The sequence below is a fragment of the Meles meles genome, chromosome 17 (assembly GCF_922984935.1).
Source record: "Meles meles chromosome 17, mMelMel3.1 paternal haplotype, whole genome shotgun sequence".
NCBI lineage: Eukaryota > Metazoa > Chordata > Mammalia > Carnivora > Mustelidae > Meles > Meles meles.
Window position 1 is genome coordinate 67028379 of NC_060082.1, and position 22624 is coordinate 67051002.

General features: G+C 40.0%; 1 protein-coding gene across 2 annotated transcripts in view; it reads left to right on the top strand.

Moving 5' to 3' along the window:
- The first annotated feature begins 6542 nt into the window (after nt 1-6542).
- KIFAP3 (kinesin associated protein 3) overlaps nt 6543-22624 on the top strand; it is a 173574-nt gene continuing 157492 nt past the window's right edge. For both annotated transcript variants that reach the window (XM_045983200.1, XM_045983199.1), the window contains exon 1: nt 6543-6810. In XM_045983200.1, coding sequence (XP_045839156.1) covers nt 6779-6810 — 32 coding nt within the window. In that variant the 5' untranslated portion in view covers nt 6543-6778. The remainder of the gene's footprint in view (nt 6811-22624) is intronic.

Consider the following 22624-nt stretch of genomic DNA (forward strand, 5'->3'; position numbering starts at 1 on the left):
TAAAATTTATATGGAACAACAATGAACCTAAAATAACCAGAACAATCTTAAGAAGAACATAATGGGAAGTATCATACTTCCTGATATATAGTCTAATGGAACAGAATAGAAAGCCTAGAAATAAACTGACACAGATGTCTTTATTAGAGTGAGGAAGTCATTTTCTACTTTTAGTAGCTGATAGTTCTTTTAAAAATGAATTTTGCCAAATTCATTTTCTGCCTCTATTAACATGACCATATTTGTTTTCATCTTTATGTTGTTGATATGCCAAATTATATGTTATTAGATTTTCATATGTTAAGCCAATATCGCATCCCTGGGATAAAGCCTATTTAGTCATGATGTACTATACTTTTTTATGTACTGCAGGTTTAATTTGCCAATATTTTATTAAATATTGTTGTGTATATGCTCACCAAGGATATTTGTAGCTTTTGTTTTTTAATATCTTTGATTTTGATACCAGATAATGTTGACATAATTAGATTAATTGGTAAAAATTCCTTCATTCTCTATTTTCTGCATGAACATGTAATTTGATATTTCCTAGGTAGAATTCATTAGCGATTCTGTGTCTGGAGTGTTCTTTGCATGAAAAACTGCAATTAGATATTTGATTTCTTTTTCTTCTTCTTCTTTTTTTTAAGATTTTAAGATTTTAAGATATTTTTATCAGAGAGGGAGAGAGAGCACAGCCGGGGGAAAAGCAGACAGAGAAGCAGGCTCCCCGCTGTGCAAGGAGCCCACTGTGAGACTTGATCCAGGACCCTAGGATCATGACCTGACTAAAGGCATTTGCTCAACTGACTGAGCCATCCAGTTATCCAAGTATCTGACTTAAGAGATATGTAACTCAGACTGAGAAGGACAAATATCGTATGACTTCATTCATATGTGAAATCTTCAAATACCATTTTATTTTAGATTTCACATATGAGTGAAATTATATACATATTTGTCTTTTTTTTTAAAGATTTTATTTATTTATTTGACAGAGAGAAATCACAAGAGAGGCAGGCAGAGAGAGAGGAAAGGAAGCAGGCTCTCCGCTGAGAGAGAGCCCGATGTGGGACTCGATCCCAGGACGCTGAGATCATGACCTGAGCTGAAGGCAGTGGCTCAACCCACTGAGCCACCCAGGCACCCCTACATATTTGTATTTTTCAGTCTGACTTATTTTACTCATCATAATACCCTCTAGGTTCATCCATATTGTCATAAGTGGCAAGTCTCATTCTTTCTAATGGCTGCATAATATTCTTTTATATATATACATACACATGTATATATATACAATGTGTTTTAAAAGATTTTATTTATTTGTCAGAGAGAGAGAGAGTATAGGCAGACTGGCAGGCAGAGGCAGAGGGAGAAGTAGGCTCCCTGCTGAGTTAAGGAGCCCGATGTGGGAATCGGTCCCAGGACACTGGGATCATGACCTGGGCCAAAGGCAGCTGCTTAACCGACTGAGCCACCCAGACTCCCCTATATATTATGTTTTATATTTCTTCTTATCTCAGTTTTAGTAATAAGCACCTTTCAAGATATTGTCCATTTGAAGCTATTAAATTTATCAGTATAAAGTTATTCACAGTATTTCCTTATTACCATTTTTATATATACCTATAAAATCTCAGTGATGTCCTTGCATTTCATAAATCAGTAATTTCTCTATATCTCTATCTGTTTCTATCTCTTTGATCAGTTTGACCAATCCAGCAAAAACATAAAAAAATGAACAAAATATTTGGACAGAAACTTCAAAAATGTATATATGTAAATAATAATTAAGAACATGGAAAGATGTTCATATCATTAATCACCATAGAAGTGCAATTTAAACCAAATGAGATAGCCCTGCACACCTGTTAGGATAACTGAAGTAAACAAACAAACAGAAACACTTGACAATTCTAAGTGCTGGTGAGAATGCGGATCAATCTGAACTCCTACATTGTTAGTGGGAATGCATAAGCCACAGCCACTTTGGAAAACAGTTTGGCAGTTTCATAGAATTAGTCATGTATTTACCATAAATTGAGCAACCCTACTCCTAGGTGTTTGTACAGGAGAAAAGAAAACTTTGGTTCATACCAAAACCAATATGTAAGTATTCATATTGCTTTTTCTGGTGTGCTACATTCATGCATAGAATATCACCTAACCATAAAATAGGACTAAGTTACTGAAAAAAAAAAAAAGAATAAGTTACTGAAACACAACATGAATGACTTTCAAGTGTATTGTCTAAGTGAAGGACATCAGGCATAAAAAGCTACATCATGTATGATTATATTAATATGACATTCTGAAAAAAAAAAAAAAGATGACATTCTGGAAAAGGAAAAGTTATAGGAATAGAAAACAGATCAGAATTCACCAGAGCATGGGGTTAGGAGAATTGGGTGATTCCTAAGGAACACAAAGGAATTTGAAGGGATGATGGAATAAAGGAATTTGTGTTTTGACTGTGTAGTGGTTACACGACTTACGCTCTTATCAAAACTCATAAAATTGCACACCAAAAAGAAAGTATTTTATTGTAAGTTACACTGAAAAATGCTTACAAGTTATCATACTCTATGTAATCTGCAATTTGCTCTTTTCATTCAGTATAATGTTTCTAATACTCATCCATGTGGTTTGTGAAGTTCTAGTTCATAAACTTTCTCGACTGCCTAATATGACATAGTACAAGTAATTGAGATGTATTTTATCCATTCTCCTGTGAAAATACTTTGGAGTACTTTTTCAGTTTCTCTTTTTCTATTAGGCACAATAGTGCTTTGATAAGTCTGGAACAAACCTTATTGTGCACATGGGCTTGAATTTTCTGAGGTTTATAACTAAGAGTAGAATTGCTGAGAGTTAGGGTCATTTGCCTGTCAAACTTTGCAAAATACAGGACCTTTTATTCTCAAGTGGTAGTCCCAATGCACTCATACCAGAAATGTTTACCAAGCAATTTCCAGGGCTTCACATTTGCACCAGCACTTGAGTATTCAGACTTCTTAATTTTCGCATCCCAGCCAGTGTAAAATAGTATCTCTCTATGGTCTTCATTGGCATCTTCCTAGTTACTGTTGAGGTTGAGCACTTTTCATGTTTTGTTTACTTTCTTCCTTGCCGTTCCTATTTCCTCCTTTTCTTCTTTGTCCATTTCCCCACTGGGTTTTCTGTCTTTCCCTTTTTGATTCATAGGGGACCTATTTTTTTTTTTTTAAGATTTTGTCCATTTATTCATGAGAGTCAGAGAGAGAAAGACAGAGGGAGAAGCAGCTTTGATGCAGGACTCGATCCCAGGATCCTGGAATCATGACCTGAGCCAAAGATAGACGTTTCATCAGCTGAGCCACTCAGGCACCCAATTCAATTCATAGCCACTCAGGCACCTTAAAATATCTTTAATTAAATCCTGTGGTTTAAATGTTGTTCCTCATGTGAATCTATCACCTCTGTGTTCATTGAGATTTCAGTCTGGATCTCTTGGAGAAGAGGGCCCAGTGGCTAGCCAGTTCATTGCAGATGTCATTGAAAATTCACAGACAATTCAGGAAGAAGACTTTGGCGTTTCTCCAGGAAAGCTTTCTTGGGTTTTGTATTGTGATACCATTTGCCTTGACTATGATGGGGAACAACTTGGATGCCTGCACATTTGCTTTATTAGCAGCTTTAAAAAATGTATAGTGGAAATCTTGCCATTTGTAACTATGTGGATGGAACTAGATGGTTTTTTGCTAAGCAAAATAAGTCAGAGAAAAACAATTATCATATGATTTCACTGATATGTGGAATTTAGGAAACAAGGCAGAGGATCATAGGGGAAGAGAGGAAAAAATGAAACAAGACAAAAGAGAGAGAGACGAACCATAAGAGAGAATCTTAATCATAGATTCTCTGAATCATTGTTTCAGTCAGAAACAAACTGAGGGTTGTTGGAGGGGAAGGGGATGGGGTAAGTAGCTGATGGACATTGGGGAGGGTATATGTTGTAATGAGCGCTGGGTATTATATAAAACCGATGAATCACAGACCTGTACCCCTGAAACAAATAAAACATTATATGTTAACTAATTGAATTTAAATAAAAATTACTAAAAAATAAAAATTAAATATGTATAGCTGCCAGAAGTTACTATAAATGAAGAAACTGGTTTAGCAGAAGTTAATTTAAAGAAGAAAAGTTATTTGAATATTAGAACTCATCAGTTTTTTTGCTTCTTCGTGTCTGGTAACTGCTTGGTTCATACAGTCCTGAAATTTAACTCCACCTGGTTTTTATGTGATAGAAATAGATGTATCATTTATTTTTATTTTTTTTAAAAGATTTTATTTATTTACTTACTTTTATTTGACAGACAGATCACAAGTAGGCAGAGGCAGGCAGAGAGGAAGGGAAGCAGGATCCCTGCTGAGCAGAGAGCCTTATACGGGGCTCGATCCCAGGACCCTGGGATCATGACCTGAGCCGAAGGCGGAGGCTTTAACCCACTGAACCACCCAGGTGCCCCAGGTGTATCATTTTTTAATTTATCTTTTCACTTTCTTTGTGGTGTCTATAATTATTGTTCTTTGTTATTAGCAGGCATTTTATATAAGGAAGAGATTTCCCCTGTTGAGAGGAGGTAAATTATAGTTCTTTTCCCTGGATTGGAAGGACATGGATCAAATGCTTAATTCTTCCCTTTAATAACTGATTCTTGGAGTAAGGATTTAAAGTAGTTGCTGCCTTCAATGAAAGTGAGGGTTTTTCTGTTTTTCTATCCATTGTTGCATAGCATCATAGATCCCTGAATTTTTACTAACGTGTTAAATCAAACACAGCAATAATTCCATTTTTAAAAGGATTTATGTATTTATTTGAGAGAGTGTGTGCACCATGGGGGAGGGGCAGAGGGAGAGAGAATCTCCAGCAGACACCCCGTTGAGCAGAGACCAGACACAGGGCTTGATCTCATGACCCTGAGATGATGACCTGACCCAAAATCAAGAGTCAGAGGCTTAACCAACTGAGCCACCCAAGTGTCCCAGTAATTAGTTAGTGCCAACTATGGGCCAGATGCTGTTCTAAGGGTATAGTGGTTAACAGAGCAAAAGAATCTTTGATCTCAAGAAGCTTATTTTGCAAGAATGCTTGTTATATTAGCTATGCATTTTAATGGATATTGTGATCTGGCAATTTTAGATACTGTGAAGGTCTTAAGGTAATCTAGCTACGAATGATAATTTGTAAAATGTCATATCATATTCAGAATGAATATTTGCAAAAACAGAAAATAGGAAGCCCTGTTAGGAAAGAATTGCAGTATTCCAGGTATGAAGTGGTGAGATCAACAGACGTGAGAATGGAGAAGAAAAGCTGGATTGCAGGAGTATCTTGAAGGAAGAAATGATAGAATTTTCTAACAGTCTAATAAGAGGGCAAATTAACGCCAAATCTTCTTCTCTGGAAGACTGAGAGAATGACGACAACACTGACAGAAATAGTGTAGCTGGTGTGAATGGGTAGACAGATAAAAATAATAGCTCTTGGCGGGTAAGGACTCTGTGTCTATATTTAACATTCTACGCACTGCGCTGCATTTGAGAAGAATAATGAAACAGCTATGCAGACAGGGCCCAAGGTGACTGAAAATACAGACCTGAAAGAGAGTAAGCGACAGGATTACAGGAGAGGAAAGGGACGAGAGGTGTTTTCTTTGAAACCCTAGAGCCTGGTTTGGTGTTGGCATAAAGCTGACCCTCGGTCACTATTTACCGCATAAATGAACTAAGTCCTCTGCAGAGATGCGAGACTTGAGCCCGTGGGCACAGAAGTGAAAGCGGAGGGTATTTACTTGATAAGATTCAAAAGCAGTTCTTCTTCCCTATGGCCAGCCTCGGAGGAAACAAGTCCGAAGGCACCTTGAGTTGGGGATAATTAGGGTAGGAGTTGGCATTTCAGGCGCTAGTAAGAGTGCGTGCATGGGGGGGGGGGGGGGCACGGGATGGGGCGAGGCGGGTGCGGGAGCGCATTCTAGATTCAGAATACCGAAGTGGGAGTCACAGAGTGACAATACTGGCTGTGTTCGTCTTGTAGGAGGGTCCGACTGTCTCCACAAATTACGAGCTGCTCCGTGCGGTCAGCGCTCCCCGCCCACGATGCTCCAAGCCGGTTACCTGGTTACAGGCTGCAGGTTACCTGCCAGGGCCGCGCAGCTCTGCAGCGGTCGGCAATGACCGCGTGCAGCACGGGGTGTGGTGCGAGAACAGTGAATTCTGGAACACTGAAAACAGATTTAAAACATAAATAAAAATTAAAAAAAAATAAAAGGTTAACGGAAAAAGGTTTTGAAGCTAAAACCTGACAGTCCCCTGGGGCTGACCGGGAGGACTCTTCCAATTCCCATCCTCAAGGGGGCGGTGATCAAAAGCCACTTCCCGACCGCACACGCCCAAACCCGGCTCCGCTCAAGGGCGCGTCAGATTCATCCCAGGGCCCAGCGCCTCACACTGAGCCTGCGCAGACGGCGCGGCGGAGCGGACGCATGCGCCTTGAGGCGGCGCTGGCGCAGCCGGCTCTGGGCGGGTCCGGGTCGCCGCAGTGTTTGGGGGCCTGGGCACGGTGGGAGGAGCCGGCGGCCTCACCGTGGTAACCGCAGCGCCGCCGCCCCGCCTCGCAGGCCTCGGGACTGTCATCGCCTTTGGGTGTGAGGATCCTGGGGCCGCCGACCGCGGGCCTCGCCCCACCGGCCTTCTCAGATTCCGCTCCCCCCACGCTGCCGTCGCCGCCGCCATGCAAGGGGAGGACGCCAGATACCTCAAAAGGTGACCGCGCCCCGGGGCTCGCCCCCACCGCCCGGCTGGGTCCGGCTGCCGTGGGTCGGCTTTGAGGTGTCACGGGGCAAGGCTAGTCGCTTAGAGGCGGGGCGGCCGACGGGGGGGCAGCCCCGCAGAGGGAGGGGCGGGGTGCACCGGGCGGAGCGCGAAGGGCCCTCGGGGTGCGGGGATGCCCTTCCCTTACCTGGCTGGGCGGGACCCGACGCTCGGAAGGTGGTTTCCCGGCTGCGTGCAGCGCGCGGGTCGCGGGAGGCGGCGGCAGGGCCGAGGAGACCGCGTGCTCCTCCGCCCCAGGCCCTCGGGGTCTCCCTTCCCCTGCGTCGGGTAAACCCCTGGGAGCCCCGGGCCGAGTCTCTGGGGTCTCTGCCGTCCGGCTCCGGTTGGGGCTCCCTGCCCGGGCCTCCGACCCGACGACGAAGAGAGAAGTGGGGGGAGGCCGGCCGGGTGGTCCCTTCCCCCGCGCTTCTGCGCCGTTCGACTGCCCGGAGCGCGGTGCTGGCCGCGGGGGGCTTGCTCGGGGCTCGTCGGGGCGCGGCCTGTGTACTCTCAGCCTCTCTGTGGAGAAAACCGTATCCGTGGGATAATGCACTTGACCCCTGTCAGAGACGAGGCCAGCCCTGAGGAAGAGGACACCCGGCACTGGGCCCAGAGTTCGCAGCGAGCCCGTGGAAGCCCGTCTCGGTTCGGAATCGCCGTTTTTGGCTAAGTCGCTGGTCCTGACCGGCTAACGTACACGGGGAGAATCACGGATACTTTTTTGGACACAGTGTCCTTTTTGAATATGGGGCAAATAGTACCTTAGGAGAGAGATGCTGGCCCGATATGAAAATACCTTTAAAAATGAAACATGCGTGCAACGTAGTGGCAGTACTTCAAGTCATACTGTGCTTTTATTGCACGTGTTCACTGGCTCGGCGTGGGCTGAACCATCGCAGAAAGACCCCTGACCTCTAGGCGATGCTCGGAAGGGAGTCAGGCAGTCTCAAGACCGGCAGCCAGCTGCACCGGCTTATGCATTCCTGCCTTTCTCGCTGCATGTGAATGTGTCCGAAACTGCCAAGTAACCGGGCTTTCTCAGTAAATCTTCACAGCAACATGCAGTCGTGACTAGTATATAGTCTTTGTTTCCTCACTTACATTGATAAAGTATCTGGATCGAAAATTTTATGACAGAAGAAAATAAATTATTTCTCCTTCAGCTTTATGTTCCAGATTATCCTACAAAGAGCCACTGATACACTGTCAGCTTCTTTTGTGTAGTACAGGCGTGCCCAAAGATAGGTTTTTATTAGGATTCTTGTACCTGTATGGACCCTTAGGCATAATTCTCAACCTATTCCTTATTTTTTTTTTAAAGATTTTATTTATTTATTTGACAGACAGGGATCACAAGCAGGCAGAGAGGCAGACAGAGAGGAGGAAGCAGGCTCCCTGCCAAGCAGAGAGCCTGATGCAGGGCTCGATCCCAGGATCCTGGGATCATGACCTGAGCTGAAGGCAGAGGCTTTAACCCACTGAGCCACCCAGATGCCCCTATTCCTTATTTTTAAAGTCATGTTATCTAGAGTTAGAAAAATAAACCAGTCACTGTGGTGTTTGAAGTAAAATAAGGTCAGAATTTGGAAAGGTTGAAACATACTCTCTTCAGTTTTATGTAATTTTGACAGTATAAATAATAAGTTTGCACTGCTCGTTGCTGACATACAACCATACAGGCCTGATGGCGTACGATGTCCAGCAAAACCATTTTAATTATTGGTTCTTAATGATTACATATATTCCTTTTGTAATATTTTTACTTTTAGATTTCATTTTCAACAGGATAGCAACATATTTTCAATCTAATAGATTCACTCTAATTGTAATTAGTTGATTTCAGGGGTTTCATTGTAGTTATCACTGAGGACTCTCTAATCTCTTTATATTTAAATGGGTAGTAGGTTGTAGAATTGAATCTGGTTTCATTTCTTCTTCTGCTACCAGCTTTGATTCAGTAGCACTTAATGAACACTTACAAAATACCTAGTATATGCCTATCGTTATTCTGGTTACTGGGGGAAATGAGTAAATAGGCATAGCTCATGTCCTCAATCAGATGATACACAAACATAGACAATTATTTGTGATTTGGGGATTTTTTAGCCTCCTTTTAAAACTCTCCAATGGCTTTCCATTGCTTTTAGAGTTAGAACACCTGCCTTTTCAGCTTCCTATCGCTCTGCTTCCCTCCCACCCCCAATAATTTCATACCTGAGCCTTACAGAAATAACTTCTTTTAGATCTCTGTGTTTCAGTATTAGGTTCCAAATGCCCTTCTCATTATCTGGAACTTGCCCTAGTATTCACCTAGCTAACTCCTCATTTTTCCTATTTTTGCTTAAATATCATTTTTTCCAAAAAGTCTTTCCTGAGCTTCTGTTTTCTCATTCCACAATCCAGGTCACTATACCCGCTAGGTATTCATGATACCAAATACTTTGTTATTGTTTGTCTTTCCTCTTGGTCTATAAGCTCCAAAAGACTAAGGAGCTATGTATCTTGTCATTGTATTTTCAGCACACAGCACAGTGCCTGGAACATCAGTACTCACTAAGTAATGATTAAATGATGTGAAAATAAAGCTGCAAAGAAGAATGGGCCAAATCTTATAGGAATTAGGAGCCATAATAAATAGTTGAGAATTGTAAAAGCAGTGGGGAACCAGTGGAGAATTTTAAGAGTAAATGGCATTCATTCATTCATTCATTCAGTGGTTATTTGAGATTCTACCATGTGACAGTCACTCAGCTGAGTGATTGAAAGTATTGGATGAATGATACATACTTTCTCTGCTTTATGGTGCTTATAATGTAGCAAAGAATACAGACTTCAAATCATATATAATCAGAAGTAATTATTGTATTTATGTTAAGTGCTATAAATATATGATAAGCAAAATCAGTATGGCCTTTGTGTAAAACTTTTTTACTATACAGTATAATGTTTTCAACATTCATCTACGTTTTAGCATTCATTAGTACTTCGTTCCACTTAATGGCTGAACGATAATTGATGGTATGGATATAGCACATTTTGACTATCCATTCATCTGTTGATGAACATTTAGATTGTTTCTATTGGCTATTATGTAAAGCTGCTTTGAGCTTTCCTGCACTAGTTTTTGTTTCTATACCTTTTTTCACTCTCTGGATATCCCTAGTTGTTGCAAGGTCATGTACTAATTCTATATTTAACTTATTGAGGAACTACCAAACTGTTTTTCACAGTAACTGCACCATTTTACATTCCCACCAGCAGTGTATGAGAGCTCCAATTTTTCGAATCACCAATAGTTGTTATTTATTTTTTTAAATTATGGCCATTCAGTGGATGTGAAGTAGTATCTTATTATGGTTTGCATTTCCCTAGTTACTGTGACATGGAGTATCTTTTCATATGCTTCTTGGCCTTTGTCTATCTTCTTTGGAAGAAAGAGTTCTTTATATGTTCTAGACACTAGACTCTTACCAGAAAAGTGGTTTGCAAATATTTTGTCCCATTCCATGGTTATTGTTTTCATTCTCTTTGTAGTATCCTTTTGTAAAAGTTTTAAATTTTGATGAAGTCCAATTTAATTTTTTCTTTAGTTTCTTTTGATGCCATTATTTAAGAAATAATTGGCCAAATAGTTAATTTCTGCTTTTGTTTCCCTTGCCTCAGGAGACCTATCTAGAAAAATGTTGCTAAAGCTGATGTCAGAGAAATTATTGGATATCCACACCTAAAGGAATTAAATTAGACCCTTACTTTATACCGCATAATTAACTCTAGGATTTTTATGGTTTCCTATCTCACATTTAGGTCCTTAATCCATTTTGAGTTTACTTTTGTGTATACTGTAAGAGAATGTTCCAGTTTCATTCTTTTGCATGTAGCAAAATAAAAAGCTTCTACACAGCAAAAGAAAAAACAAAACTGGGGCGCCTGGGTGGCTCAGTGGATTAAGCCGCTGCCTTCGGCTCAGGTCATGATCTCAGGGTCCTGGGATCGAGCCCCACATCGGGCTCTCTGCTCTGCAGGGAGACTGCTTCCTCCTCTCTCTCTGCCTGCCTCTCTGCCTACTTGTGATCTCTCTCTCTGTCAAATAAATAAATAAAATCTTTAAAAAAAAAAAAGAAAAAACAAAACTAAAAAACACCCTACAGATTTGGAGAACATATTTGCAAAAAACATATCTGAAAAAGGTTTAGTATCCAAAATATATGAAGAACTTATACAACTCAACACCAAAAAACCAAATAATTGAATTAAAAAATAGACAGAAGGCATGAACAGACATTCTCCAAAGAAGGTTTACAGATGGCCAAAAGACACATGAAAAGATGTTCAACATCACTCATCATCAGGGAAATGCAAATCAAAACTACAATGAGATATCGCTTAACATCTGTCAGAATGGCTAAAATAAAAGTCACAGGCAGCAAGTATTGGCCAGAATGTGGAGAAAAAGGAACCTTCGTGCACTGTTTTTGGGAATGCAAACTGGTGCATTCACTGTGAAAGACAGTGTGGAGGTTCCTCAAAAAGTTAAAAATAGAACTACTCTGTGACCTAGTAATTGCAGTGCTAGGTATTGATCAAAAAATACAGACACTAATTTAAAGGGATAGATGACCCTGTGTTTATTGCAGCATTATTTATAATAACCAAATTATGGAAGCAGCTCCAGCGTCCATCAAAAGATGAATGAATATGGGGCACCTGGGTGGCTCAGTCAGTTAAGAGGCTGCCTTTGGCTCAGGTCATGATCCCAGGGTCCTGAGATTGAGCCCTGGATCAGGCTTCCTGCTCAGTGGGGAGTCTGCTTCTCCCTCCCTCTGCCTGCCGCTCTGCCTACTTATGCTCTCTCTCTATCTCTCTGTCAAGTAAATAAATAAATCTTAAAAAAAAAAAAGATGAATGGACAAAGGGGAAGTGGTGTGTATGTGTACACACACAAAACACACTGAAATATTATTCACCCATCAAAAAGAATGAAATCTTGCCTTTTGCAACAACGTGGTTGGATCTGGAGAGACTTACATTAAGCGAAATAAGTCAGTCAGAGAAAGACAAATACCACATGATTTCTCTCATATGTGGAATTTAAGAAACAACAAATGAATGGAAAAAAAAGAGAGACAAACTGAGAAACAAACACTTAAATATAGAGAACAAACTGATGGTTACCAGAGGGGAAGTGGATGAGGGGATGGGTGGAATAGCTGATGGGATTAAAAAATACTCTTAAGATGAGCACTGGGTGATGTACAGAATTGTTGAGTCATTATATTATTGTTCCCTGAAACTAACATAACACTGTATATTAACTGTACAGAAATTAAAATGTAAAAATATAAGAAAGAAAAAAGAGAAACCATTGTCACATCCAAGGCCACGAATATTTGCTTCTATGTTTTCTAAGAGTTTTATCATTTTAACTCTAAAATTGATGTTTTTGATCCAATCTGAGGTAATTATGCAGTATGAAGTAAAGGCCCAATTTCATTCTTTTGCATATGGATATCTAGTTGTCCTGGCACCATCTGTTGAAGGTATCATTCTTTCCCCAGTGAAAGATCTTGCTGCCTTTATTGAAAATCAATAGATGGTAGGTGTAAGGGCTTATTTCTTGACTCAATTCTATTTCATTGATCTATATGTCTTGTTTTTATGCTAGTATGTTTCTTTTATCCCTCCATCTTTACTATTTCCTACCTTCTACAAGCTTGGGATTTAGTTTATTCTTTTTCTGGTTCCTTAGGGTGTAAAATCAGGTTATTGATTTGAAATTTGCTTATTGAGCTATAATTGACATATTAGTTTCAGGTGCATATTGTAATGATTTATATGTATTCATACATATTGTGAAGTGATCAACACAATAAGTCTAGTTAACATCCATCACGGGGTGGGGGGGTGTCAAGATGGCGGGGAAGTAGGAGGAGATGCCGTTTCAACCTGTACCCTAAAGTGAGCTGATTACCTACCAAAGAACTCCGATCACCCATGAAATCAGCCTGAGATCAGAATTATACACTGGATCTCTGGATCTCTACAGGAGCAGAAGATGCCAGTGGCAGGTAAAGCAGAGTGGGAACGTCAGACTGATATCGGAAGATAAACAAAAAGGGGGAGGGAGCCACCAGAGGTGACCGATTGGAAAGTAATACCCCAATACGAGAGTGCCCTGTGTCTGGGGACCATCATTAGCTTGGAGTCTGGTTGAAAGCACTCCAAAAAAAAAAAAAGAGCAAAGGATCGCGGGGGGATATTGTGGGAATCAGGGTGGTTAGGGACAGGGACTTAAGTCCCCGGACCCAGGAAAGCCTCCCCTGGTGCTGAGCCAGACAGAGTGTGGCGGAGAAAGCAGGTCTTGGTCCCTGAGCTGCCAGCGCGCCTGAGCTGCCAGTGCGCCTGAGAACGCGTGGGGTCTGGTTCCCGAGGGGCTGGGAGCCTGGCCAGATGGCATTCCTGAAACACGCGCGCGTCCCACACCCTCCCCTGGGAGAGGTGCGCACAGGTACTAGCCTAGAGCGCTAGCATTCTGAAAAACCAAGCATTCCCAGCCTAGGCCAGCGGGAAAATCTCAGTGTGTGATCGCTGCTTGGAACCTCTCTGGTGGTCTGGAGCTGCCCAGACAGCCGCCACTGCCATGGTAGTGGGTACAAGGAGGAGATCCTGCATTCCCAGGGGCAGTGACTCAGAACCTACTCTGCCAGCAGCTCTGCAGAGCATTCTGAGGCTTCTCTCTGAGAGGGAGGTCGGGGTGCAGTTTGCTCTCCTCTAAACCTCCAAAAACCACCAAAAGCTCTCAAGGCAAGAGAAAACAGATGAAAGAACATAAAAACCTCCAGAGAACAAAAGCCTGAAAAAAAACGGTTTCCTCAGAGCCCACCCCCTTGAGGGGGGCGGGAGGACCTAACTCAGGGAGCATTGTTGTCTGAAAACCCACGTGGCAGGCCTCTCCCCCAGAAAACCAACCAGGAAGGAAGAAAAAAAAAAAAGACGACAAGAGAACAACCGCCACTACTTCATAAATACAACTTTTATTTTTAACTCTTTACCACTATTCTGGTTCCTTTTTTTAATATATATATATACATATAGATAATTTTTTTTAACCTATTTACCATCACAGTGATGGTACAATCACATGTCCAGTACATCAAATTCCTTAATAACCTTCTAACCTGAACTTTTTGTTACATACACCCGTGTTTTTCTTTTGCTTTTCTATTTTTTAAATTTTTCTAAAATTTTAATTTAGTCTAGTTTATTCTTTTTTAATTTTTATTTTCTAATATACATATAGAGTTAAACTTCAAGGTAATCCCCTTTCCCCAATCAATGCTACCCCTATAGGTAAACCAATTTTTAATCCCCCTTTATTTTAGGAAAGTTGAGTCCCTTAACAAAAACATCAAGATACATCCAGGAAGAATCAAAATAACCTTCCTCACCCACACTGAGAATTTATAACCACTCTCCCATGTTTTCCTTCCGCCAGTGTTTCTGTGTATTTGTGTTTGTCCTGATAGTATATAAATATTATACTTGGGGTTCTTTCTGATGAGGTTCTTCCTTTTTTTTTTTTTTTTTTGCTTTAATATATATATATATATATTTCTCTTGTCATATACTTTTATCAGTCTTTTTGTTTGTCTGTTTTTGTTTGTATACTTCATAAATCTTACCTTGGGGCCCATTTGGGCTGAGCCTTCTCTTTTATCTTCCCTTTTTTTCCTGTCTCTCTCTCTCTCACTCTTTTTTTTTCTTTTCTTTCTTTCTTTCTTTTTTTTTTTTTTTTTTTTTTTTGGTCTCTTTCTTCTCTATTTCTTTTTCTTTTCTTTATTCTCTCATTTGGGTGGGGAATCCTGATTGCACAGAAGCGTTCCAGGGTGCACCTTGACTGCACCACAGTCGATACATCCAGCTGCATCTGTTCAGTCATCTCTTACCAAAATGACTAGGAGGAGGAATGCCCAACAGAAGAAAAATACAGAGGATGGACCTTCTGCAACAGAGTTAATGGCTATCGACATAGACAATATGTCGGAAAAGGAATTCAGGCTAACAATTATCCAGGCAATAGCTAGGTTGGAGAAAGCCATGGATGACCAAACAGAATTGATTAGGGCAGAACTGAAAGCCACCAGGGATGATGTTCACAATGTTAGGGGAGAACTGAAAGCCAGCAGGGATGATGTTCAAAATGCTCTCAATGAATTCCAATCTAATCTAAATTCTCTAAAAGTTACGGTAACTGAGACAGAAGATAGAATTAGTGATCTAGAGGACAGATAGGAAGGATCAGGAGGAAGCCTGGAACAAACAGCTCAGAAGCCACGAAAACAGAATCAGGGAAATAAATGATGCCATGAAACGTTCCAACGTCAGAATTATTGGAATCCCTGAAGGGGAGGAAAAAGAAAGAAGTCTAGAAGAGGGCGCCTGGGTGGCTCAGTGGGTTAAGCCGCTGCCTTCAACTCGGGTCATGATCTCAGGATCCTGGGATCGAGTCCCACGTCGGATTCTCTGCTTGGCGGAGAGCCTGCTTCCCTTCCTCTATCTCTGCCTGCCTCTCTTGTGATTTCTCTCTGTCAAATAAATAAATAAAATCTTTTAAAAAATTTAAAAAAAAGTCTAGAAGATATAGTGGAACAAGTTGTCTATGAAAATTTTCCCAATCTCATGAATGGAAACAACTTTCATGTACTAGAGGCAGAGCGGTCCCCCCCCACCAAGATTTTAGATTCTTAAAAGTCCTCACGGCACCTGATAGTTAGAATGAAGAATTATGCTTCTAGACAGACCCTCTTAAAAGCAGCTAGGACAAAGGCTCTTTACATACAGAGGAAAGCCCATTAGAATAACATCAGACCTGTCCACAGAGACCTGGCAAGCCAGGAAGGGCTGGCAAAATATATTCAGAGTACTAAATGAGAAGAACATGCAGCCAAGAACACTTTATCCAGCAAGACTGACATTCAAAATGGATGGAGAGATGAAGAATTTCCAAGACTGGCAAGGCTTAAAAGACTATGCAACCACCAAGCCGACACTGCAGGAAATATTAAGGGGGGTCCTATAAATGAGAAAAAATCCTAAGAATATCATTTAACAGAAATGTAGAGACAATCTACAGACAGAAAGACTTCAAAGGTAACACGATGTCAATCACAACCTATCTATCAATAATCACTCTCAATGTGAACGACCTAAACACGCCCATAAAATGACACAGGGTTGCAGATTGGATCAAACAACAGGACCCATCCATATGTTGTCTACAAGAGACCCATTTTGAACCTAAGGATACACACAGACTGAAAGTGAAGGGATGGAGAAGAATCTTTCATGCCAATGGGCCTTAGAAGAAGGCCGGGGTAGCGATTCTCATATCAGATAAATTAGATTTTAAACTAAAGACTGTAGTCAGAGATACAGAAGGACACTACATAATTCTTAAAGGGGCTATCCACCAAGATGATCTAACAATTGTAAATATCTACGCCCCCAATATGGGAGCACCCAATTACGTAAGAAAATGATTAATCAAGATAAAGAGTCATATTGATATGAATACATTGATAGTAGGAGATCTTAATATACCTCTCTCAGTAATAGGCAGATCATCGAAGCAGAAAATTGATAAAGAAATAAGAGCATTGAATGAAACATTGGACCAGATGGACCTCAGACATATACAGAACATTCCACCCTAAAACAACAGAATACTCCTTCTCAAGTGCACATGAAACCTTCTCCAGAACAGACCACATACTTGGTCACAAAGCAGGACTCAACCGATAACAAAAGACTGACATTATTCCCTGCATATTCTCAGATCACAATGCTTTGAAACTGGAGCTCAATCACAAGGAAAAGTTTGGAAGGAACTCAAACACCTGGAAGCTAAAGACCACCTTGCTTAAGAATGCTTGGATCAACCAGGAGATCAAAGAAGAACTTAAACAATTCGTGGAAAACAATGAGAATGAAGACACTTCAGTCCAAAACCTATGGGATACAGCAAAGGCAGTTCTAAGGGGGAAATACATACCCATCCAAGCCTCCTTCAAAAAAATTGAAAAATCCAGAATACACCAGCTGTCTCTACACTTTAAAGAACGGAGAATCAACAACAAATCAAACCAACTCCATTAGAGCAGAGATCAATGGGGTAGACACCAGAGGTACAGTAGAACCTATCAATGAAACTAGAAGCTGGTTTTTTTGAAAGAATCAATAAGATCGATAAACCATTGGCCACACTAATCCAAAAGAAAAGAGAGAAAGCCCAAATTAATAAAATTATGAATGAAAAGGGAGAGATCACAACTAACACCAAGGAAATAGAAACAATCATCCAAAATTATTACCAACAGTTATATGCCAATAAGCTAAGCAACCCAGATGAAATGGATGCATTCCTGGAAAACTATAAACTCCCAAAATTGAACCAGGAAGAAATTGATAACCTGAATAGACCGATATCTAGTAATGTGATTGAAGCAGTGATCAAAAACCTCCCAAAAAACAAGAGCCCAGGACCTGATGGATTCCCTGGGGAATTCTACCAAACTTTCAAAGAAGAAATAACCCCAATTCTCCTGAAGCTGTTCCAAAAAAATTGAAGCAGAAGGAAAACTTCCAGACTCTTTTTATGAAGCCAGCATTACCCTGATCCCCAAACCAGGCAAAGACCCTACCAAAAAGGAGAATTTCAGACCAATATCACTGATGAATACGGATGCTAAGATTCTCAACAAGATCCTAGCAAACAGGATCCAGCAGCACATTAAAAAGATTATCCACCATGACCAGGTGGGATTCATCCCTGGGTTGCAAGGATCGTTCAACATTTGCAAATCAATCAATGTGATAGAACAAATCAATAAGAGAAGAGAGAAAAACCACATGGTCCTCTCAATTGATGCAGAAAAAGCATTTGACAAAATCCAGCATCTGTTCCTGATGAAAACACTTCAAAGTATAGGGATAGAGGGAACATTCCTGAACTTCATAAAATCTATCTATGAAAGACCCACAGCAAATATCATCCTCAATGGGAAAAAGCTTTGCAGCCTTCCTGTTGAGATCGGGAACACGACAAGGATGCCCACTCTCACCACTCTTGTTCAACATAGTATTAGAAGTCCTAGCAACGGCAATCAGACAACAAAGAGAAATAAAAGGTATCCAAATTGGCAAGGAAGAAGTCAAACTCTCTCTCTTTGCAGATGACATGATTCTTTATATGGAAAACCCCAAAGACTCCACCCCCAAACTACTAGAACTCATACAGCAATTCAGTAATGTGGCAGGATATAAAGTCAATGTACAGAAAACAGTGGCTTTCTTATACACGAACAATGAAAATACAGAAAGGCAAATTAGAGAATCGATTCCATTTACTATAGCACCAAGAACCATAAGATACCTGGGAATAAACCTAACCAAAGAGGTAAAGGATCTGTACTCGAGGAACTACAGAACACTCATGAAAGAAATTGAAGAAGACACACAAAGATGGAAGACCATTCCATGCTCTTGGATCAGAAGAATAAACATTGTTAAAATGTCTATACTGCCTAGAGCAATCTATACGTTTAATGCCATTCCTATCAAAATTCCACCAGTATTTTTCAAAGAGCTGGAGCAAATAATCCTAAAATATGTATGGAATCAGAAGAGACCCCAAATTGCTAAGGAAATGTTGAAAAACAAAAACAAAACTGGCGGCATCACATTACCTGATTTCAAGCTTTACTACAAAGCTGTGATCACCAAGACAGTGTGGTACTGGCATAAAAAGAGACACATAGGCCAGTGGAACAGAGTAGAGAGCCCAGATATGGACCCTCAACTCTATGGTCAAATAATCTTTGACAAAACAAAAAAAAATATACAATAGAAAAAAGACAGTCTCTTCAATAAATGGTGCTGGGAAAACTGGACAGCGATATGTAGAAGAATGAAACTCGACCATTCTCTTACACTGTACACAAAGATAAACTCAAAATGGATAAAAGACCTGAACGTGAGAAAGGAATCCATCAGAATCCTAGAGGAGAACATAGGCAGTAACCTCTTTGATATCAGCCACAGCAACTTCTTTCAAGATATGTCTCCAAAGGCCAAGGAAACAAAAGCGAAAATGAACTTTTGGGACTTCATCAAGATCAAAAGCTTCTGCACAGCAAAGGAAACAGTCAACAAAACAAAAAGGCAACCCACGGAATGGGAGAAGATATTTGCAAATGACAGTACAGACAAAAGGTTGATATCCAGGATCTATAAAGAACTCCTCAAACTCAACACACACAAAACAGATAATCATATCAAAAAATGGGCAGAAGATATGAACAGACACTTCTCCAACGAAGACATACAAATGGCTATCAGAAACATGAAAAAATCCTCATCATCACTAGCCATCAGGGAGATTCAAATTAAAACCACATTGAGATATCACCTTACACCAGTTAGAATGGCCAAAATTAGCAAGACAGGAAACAACATGTGTTGGAGAGGTTGTGGAGAAAGGGGAACCCTCTTACACTGTTGGTGGGAATGCAAGTTGGTGCAGCCACTCTGGAGAACAGTGTGGAGATTCCTCAAGAAATTAAAAATAGAGCTTCCCTATGACCCTGCAATTGCACTGCTGGGTATTTACCCCAAAGATACAGATGTATCTACAGAAGAGCCATCTGTACTCCAATGTTTATAGCAGCAATGGCCATGGTCGCCAAACTGTGGAAAGAACCAAGATGCCCTTCAACGGATGAATGGATAAGGAAGATGTGGTACATACACACAATGGAGTATGATGCCTCCATTAGAAAGGATGAATACCCAACTTTTGTAGCAACATGGACGGGACTGGAAGAGATTATGCTGAGCGAAATAAGTCAAGCAGAGAGAGTCAAGTATCATATGGTCTCACTTATTTGTGGAGCATAACAAAGAACATGGAGGACATGGGGAGATGGAGAGGAGAAGGGAGTTGTGGGAAATTAGAAGGGGAGATGAACCATGAGAGACTATGGACTCTGAAAAACCACCTGAGGGTTTTGAAGGGTCGGGGGGTGGGAGGTTGGGGAACCAGGTGGAGGGTAATAGAGAGGGCACGTATTGCATGGAGCACTGGGTGTGGTGCAAAAACAATGAGTACTGTTACGCTGAAAAATAAATAAATAAATTAAAAAAAAATCCATCACCATACAGTAATTTTTTTCTTGTGATGAGAACTTTTAAGATTTACTCTCATAGCAATTTCCAAGTATACAGTACAACATTAAGTATAGTCACAATGCTGTACATTATATCCCTAGGACGTATTTTGTACCTTTTGACCACCTTCACCTGTTTTGCCTACCTGCACTCCCTACTTTTGGTAGCTACCAATCTATTCTGTGTATCTGTGAGTTTGAGTTTTTTTGTTCTTAGATTACACATAAAAGTGAGATCATACAGAATTTCTCTTTCTCTCTCTGACTTATTTCACATAGCATAATGCCGTCAAAGTCCATGTTGTCACAAACGGCAGTATTTCACACATGTACACACATACATGCACCACATTTTCTTCATCCGTTTATCCGTCGGTGGACACTTGGTTTGCTTCTGTGTATTAGCTATTGTAAATGATGCTACAGTGAACATGTGGGTCTGTCTTTTTGACTAAGTGTTGTTTGCTTTGGATAAATACTCAGAAGTGGGTTTTCTGGATCATATGGTAGTTCTATGTTCAGTTTCTTGAGAAACCTCTATAGTTTTTCCATAGTGGCTACATTGATTTAAATTCCCACTAACAGTGTATAAGGGTTCCCTTTTTTCCACATCCTTGCCAACCCTTGCTATTTCTTTTCTTTTTGATAATAGCCGTTCTAACAGGTATAGGTGATATCTCATTGTGGTTTTGATTTGCATTTCACTGATGACTAGAGATTTTGAGCATCTTTTCATGTACCTTTTGGCCATCTGTATGTCTTCTTTGGAAAAACACCTATTCAGATCCTCTGCTAATTTTTTAATCAGATTGGATTCTTTTTTTTTTTTTTTTCTGTTGAACTCTATGAGGTCTTTATATTCTTTGGCTATTAACCCATTATCAGATATATTATTGGCAAATACATTCTCACATTTATAGGTCACCTTTTTGTTTTTGTTTCTTTTATTAAGCAGAAGATATTTAGTTTGATTTAGTTCCATTTATCATCTATTTTTGTTTTTCGTGCCTTTGCTTTTGGTATCAAATAAAAAAAAATTGCCAAGACCTATGGCAAGAAGCTTAATGCCTGTATTTTCTTCTAGGAGTTGTATGGTTTTAGGTCTTATATTCAACTCTTTAATCCATTTTGAATTAACTTTTGTATATGGTGTAAGATAATGGTCCAGTTTCACCCTTTTGCATATAGCTATCCAATTTTCCAAAAATCGTTTATTGAAGAGACAATCCTTTCTCTGTTGTATATTCCTGGCTCCTTTGTTTTAAATTAGTTGGCCATAAATGTGTGGGTTTATTTCTGGGCTCTGTATTCTGTTGATATATATGTCTTTTTATGCAAATACCATACAGTTTTGATTACTCTAACTTTGTAATACAGTTTGAAACCAGAAAATGTGGGGCACATGAGTGATTCAGTCTGTTAAGCATCTGCCTTGGGCTTAGGTCATAATCCCAGGATACTGACATGGAGCCCCATGACAGGCTCTCTGTTCCATGGGAAGTCTGCTTCTCCCTCTCCCTCTGCCACTCCCCCTGCTTGTACTCTCTCTCTCTCTGTCAAATAAATAGATAAAAATCTTAAAAAAGAAAGAAAGAAAGAAAGAAACTTGGTAATATGACGCCTCTGGCTTTGTTGTTCTTTCTCAAGATTGCTTTGGTTATTCAGGGTCTTTTGTAGTTCCATACACATTTTAGGATTATTTGTTCAATTTCTGTGAAAAAATGCCATTGGGATTTTGATCAGGATTGTGTTGAATTTGTAGATTTCTTTGGGTGGTATGGACATTTTATTGGTATTAATTCTTTCAGTCCATAAGCACAGAATATCTATTCATTATTTGTATTGTGTTCAGTGTCTTTCGTCAGTAGCTTACAGTTTTCAGTGTAAAGGTCTTTTACCTTCTTGGTTAAACTTATTTCTAGATATGTTATTGTTTTTGGTATAATTATAAATGGGATTATTTTCTTAATTGCTCTTAAGAGGTTCATCATTAATGTATGGAAATGTAACTGATATTTAATACTGGTTTTTGTAACCTGCAACTTTTCTTGAATTTGTTTATTCTAACAGTTTTTTGAGGAGTCTTTACAATTTTCTCTAATAATATCATGTCATCTGCAGAGAGTGACAGTTTTACTTCTTGCTTTCAGAGTTGGATGCCTGTTATTTCTTTTTCTTGACAAATAACTCCGGATTGTGCTTCTAGCACTATGTTGAATAGAAGTTGTGAGAGTGGGCATCCTTGCCTTCTTCCTGGTCTTTGAGGAAAAGCTTTTAGCTTTTCACTGTTAAGTATGTTAACTGTGTCTTTATCATATACAGTCTTTATTGCGTTGTGACACATTACCTGTATATTCATTTTGGTGACAGTTTTTCTCATAAATGGATGTTGAATGTTGTCAAATGTTTCTGCATCTATTGGAGATAATCATAGGACTTTTACACTTCATTCTGTTAATGTAGCATATCATATTGATTGATTTGCATTTGTTGAACCATCCTTACATTCCACTTGATATGGTGTATGATACTTTTAATGTAAACTT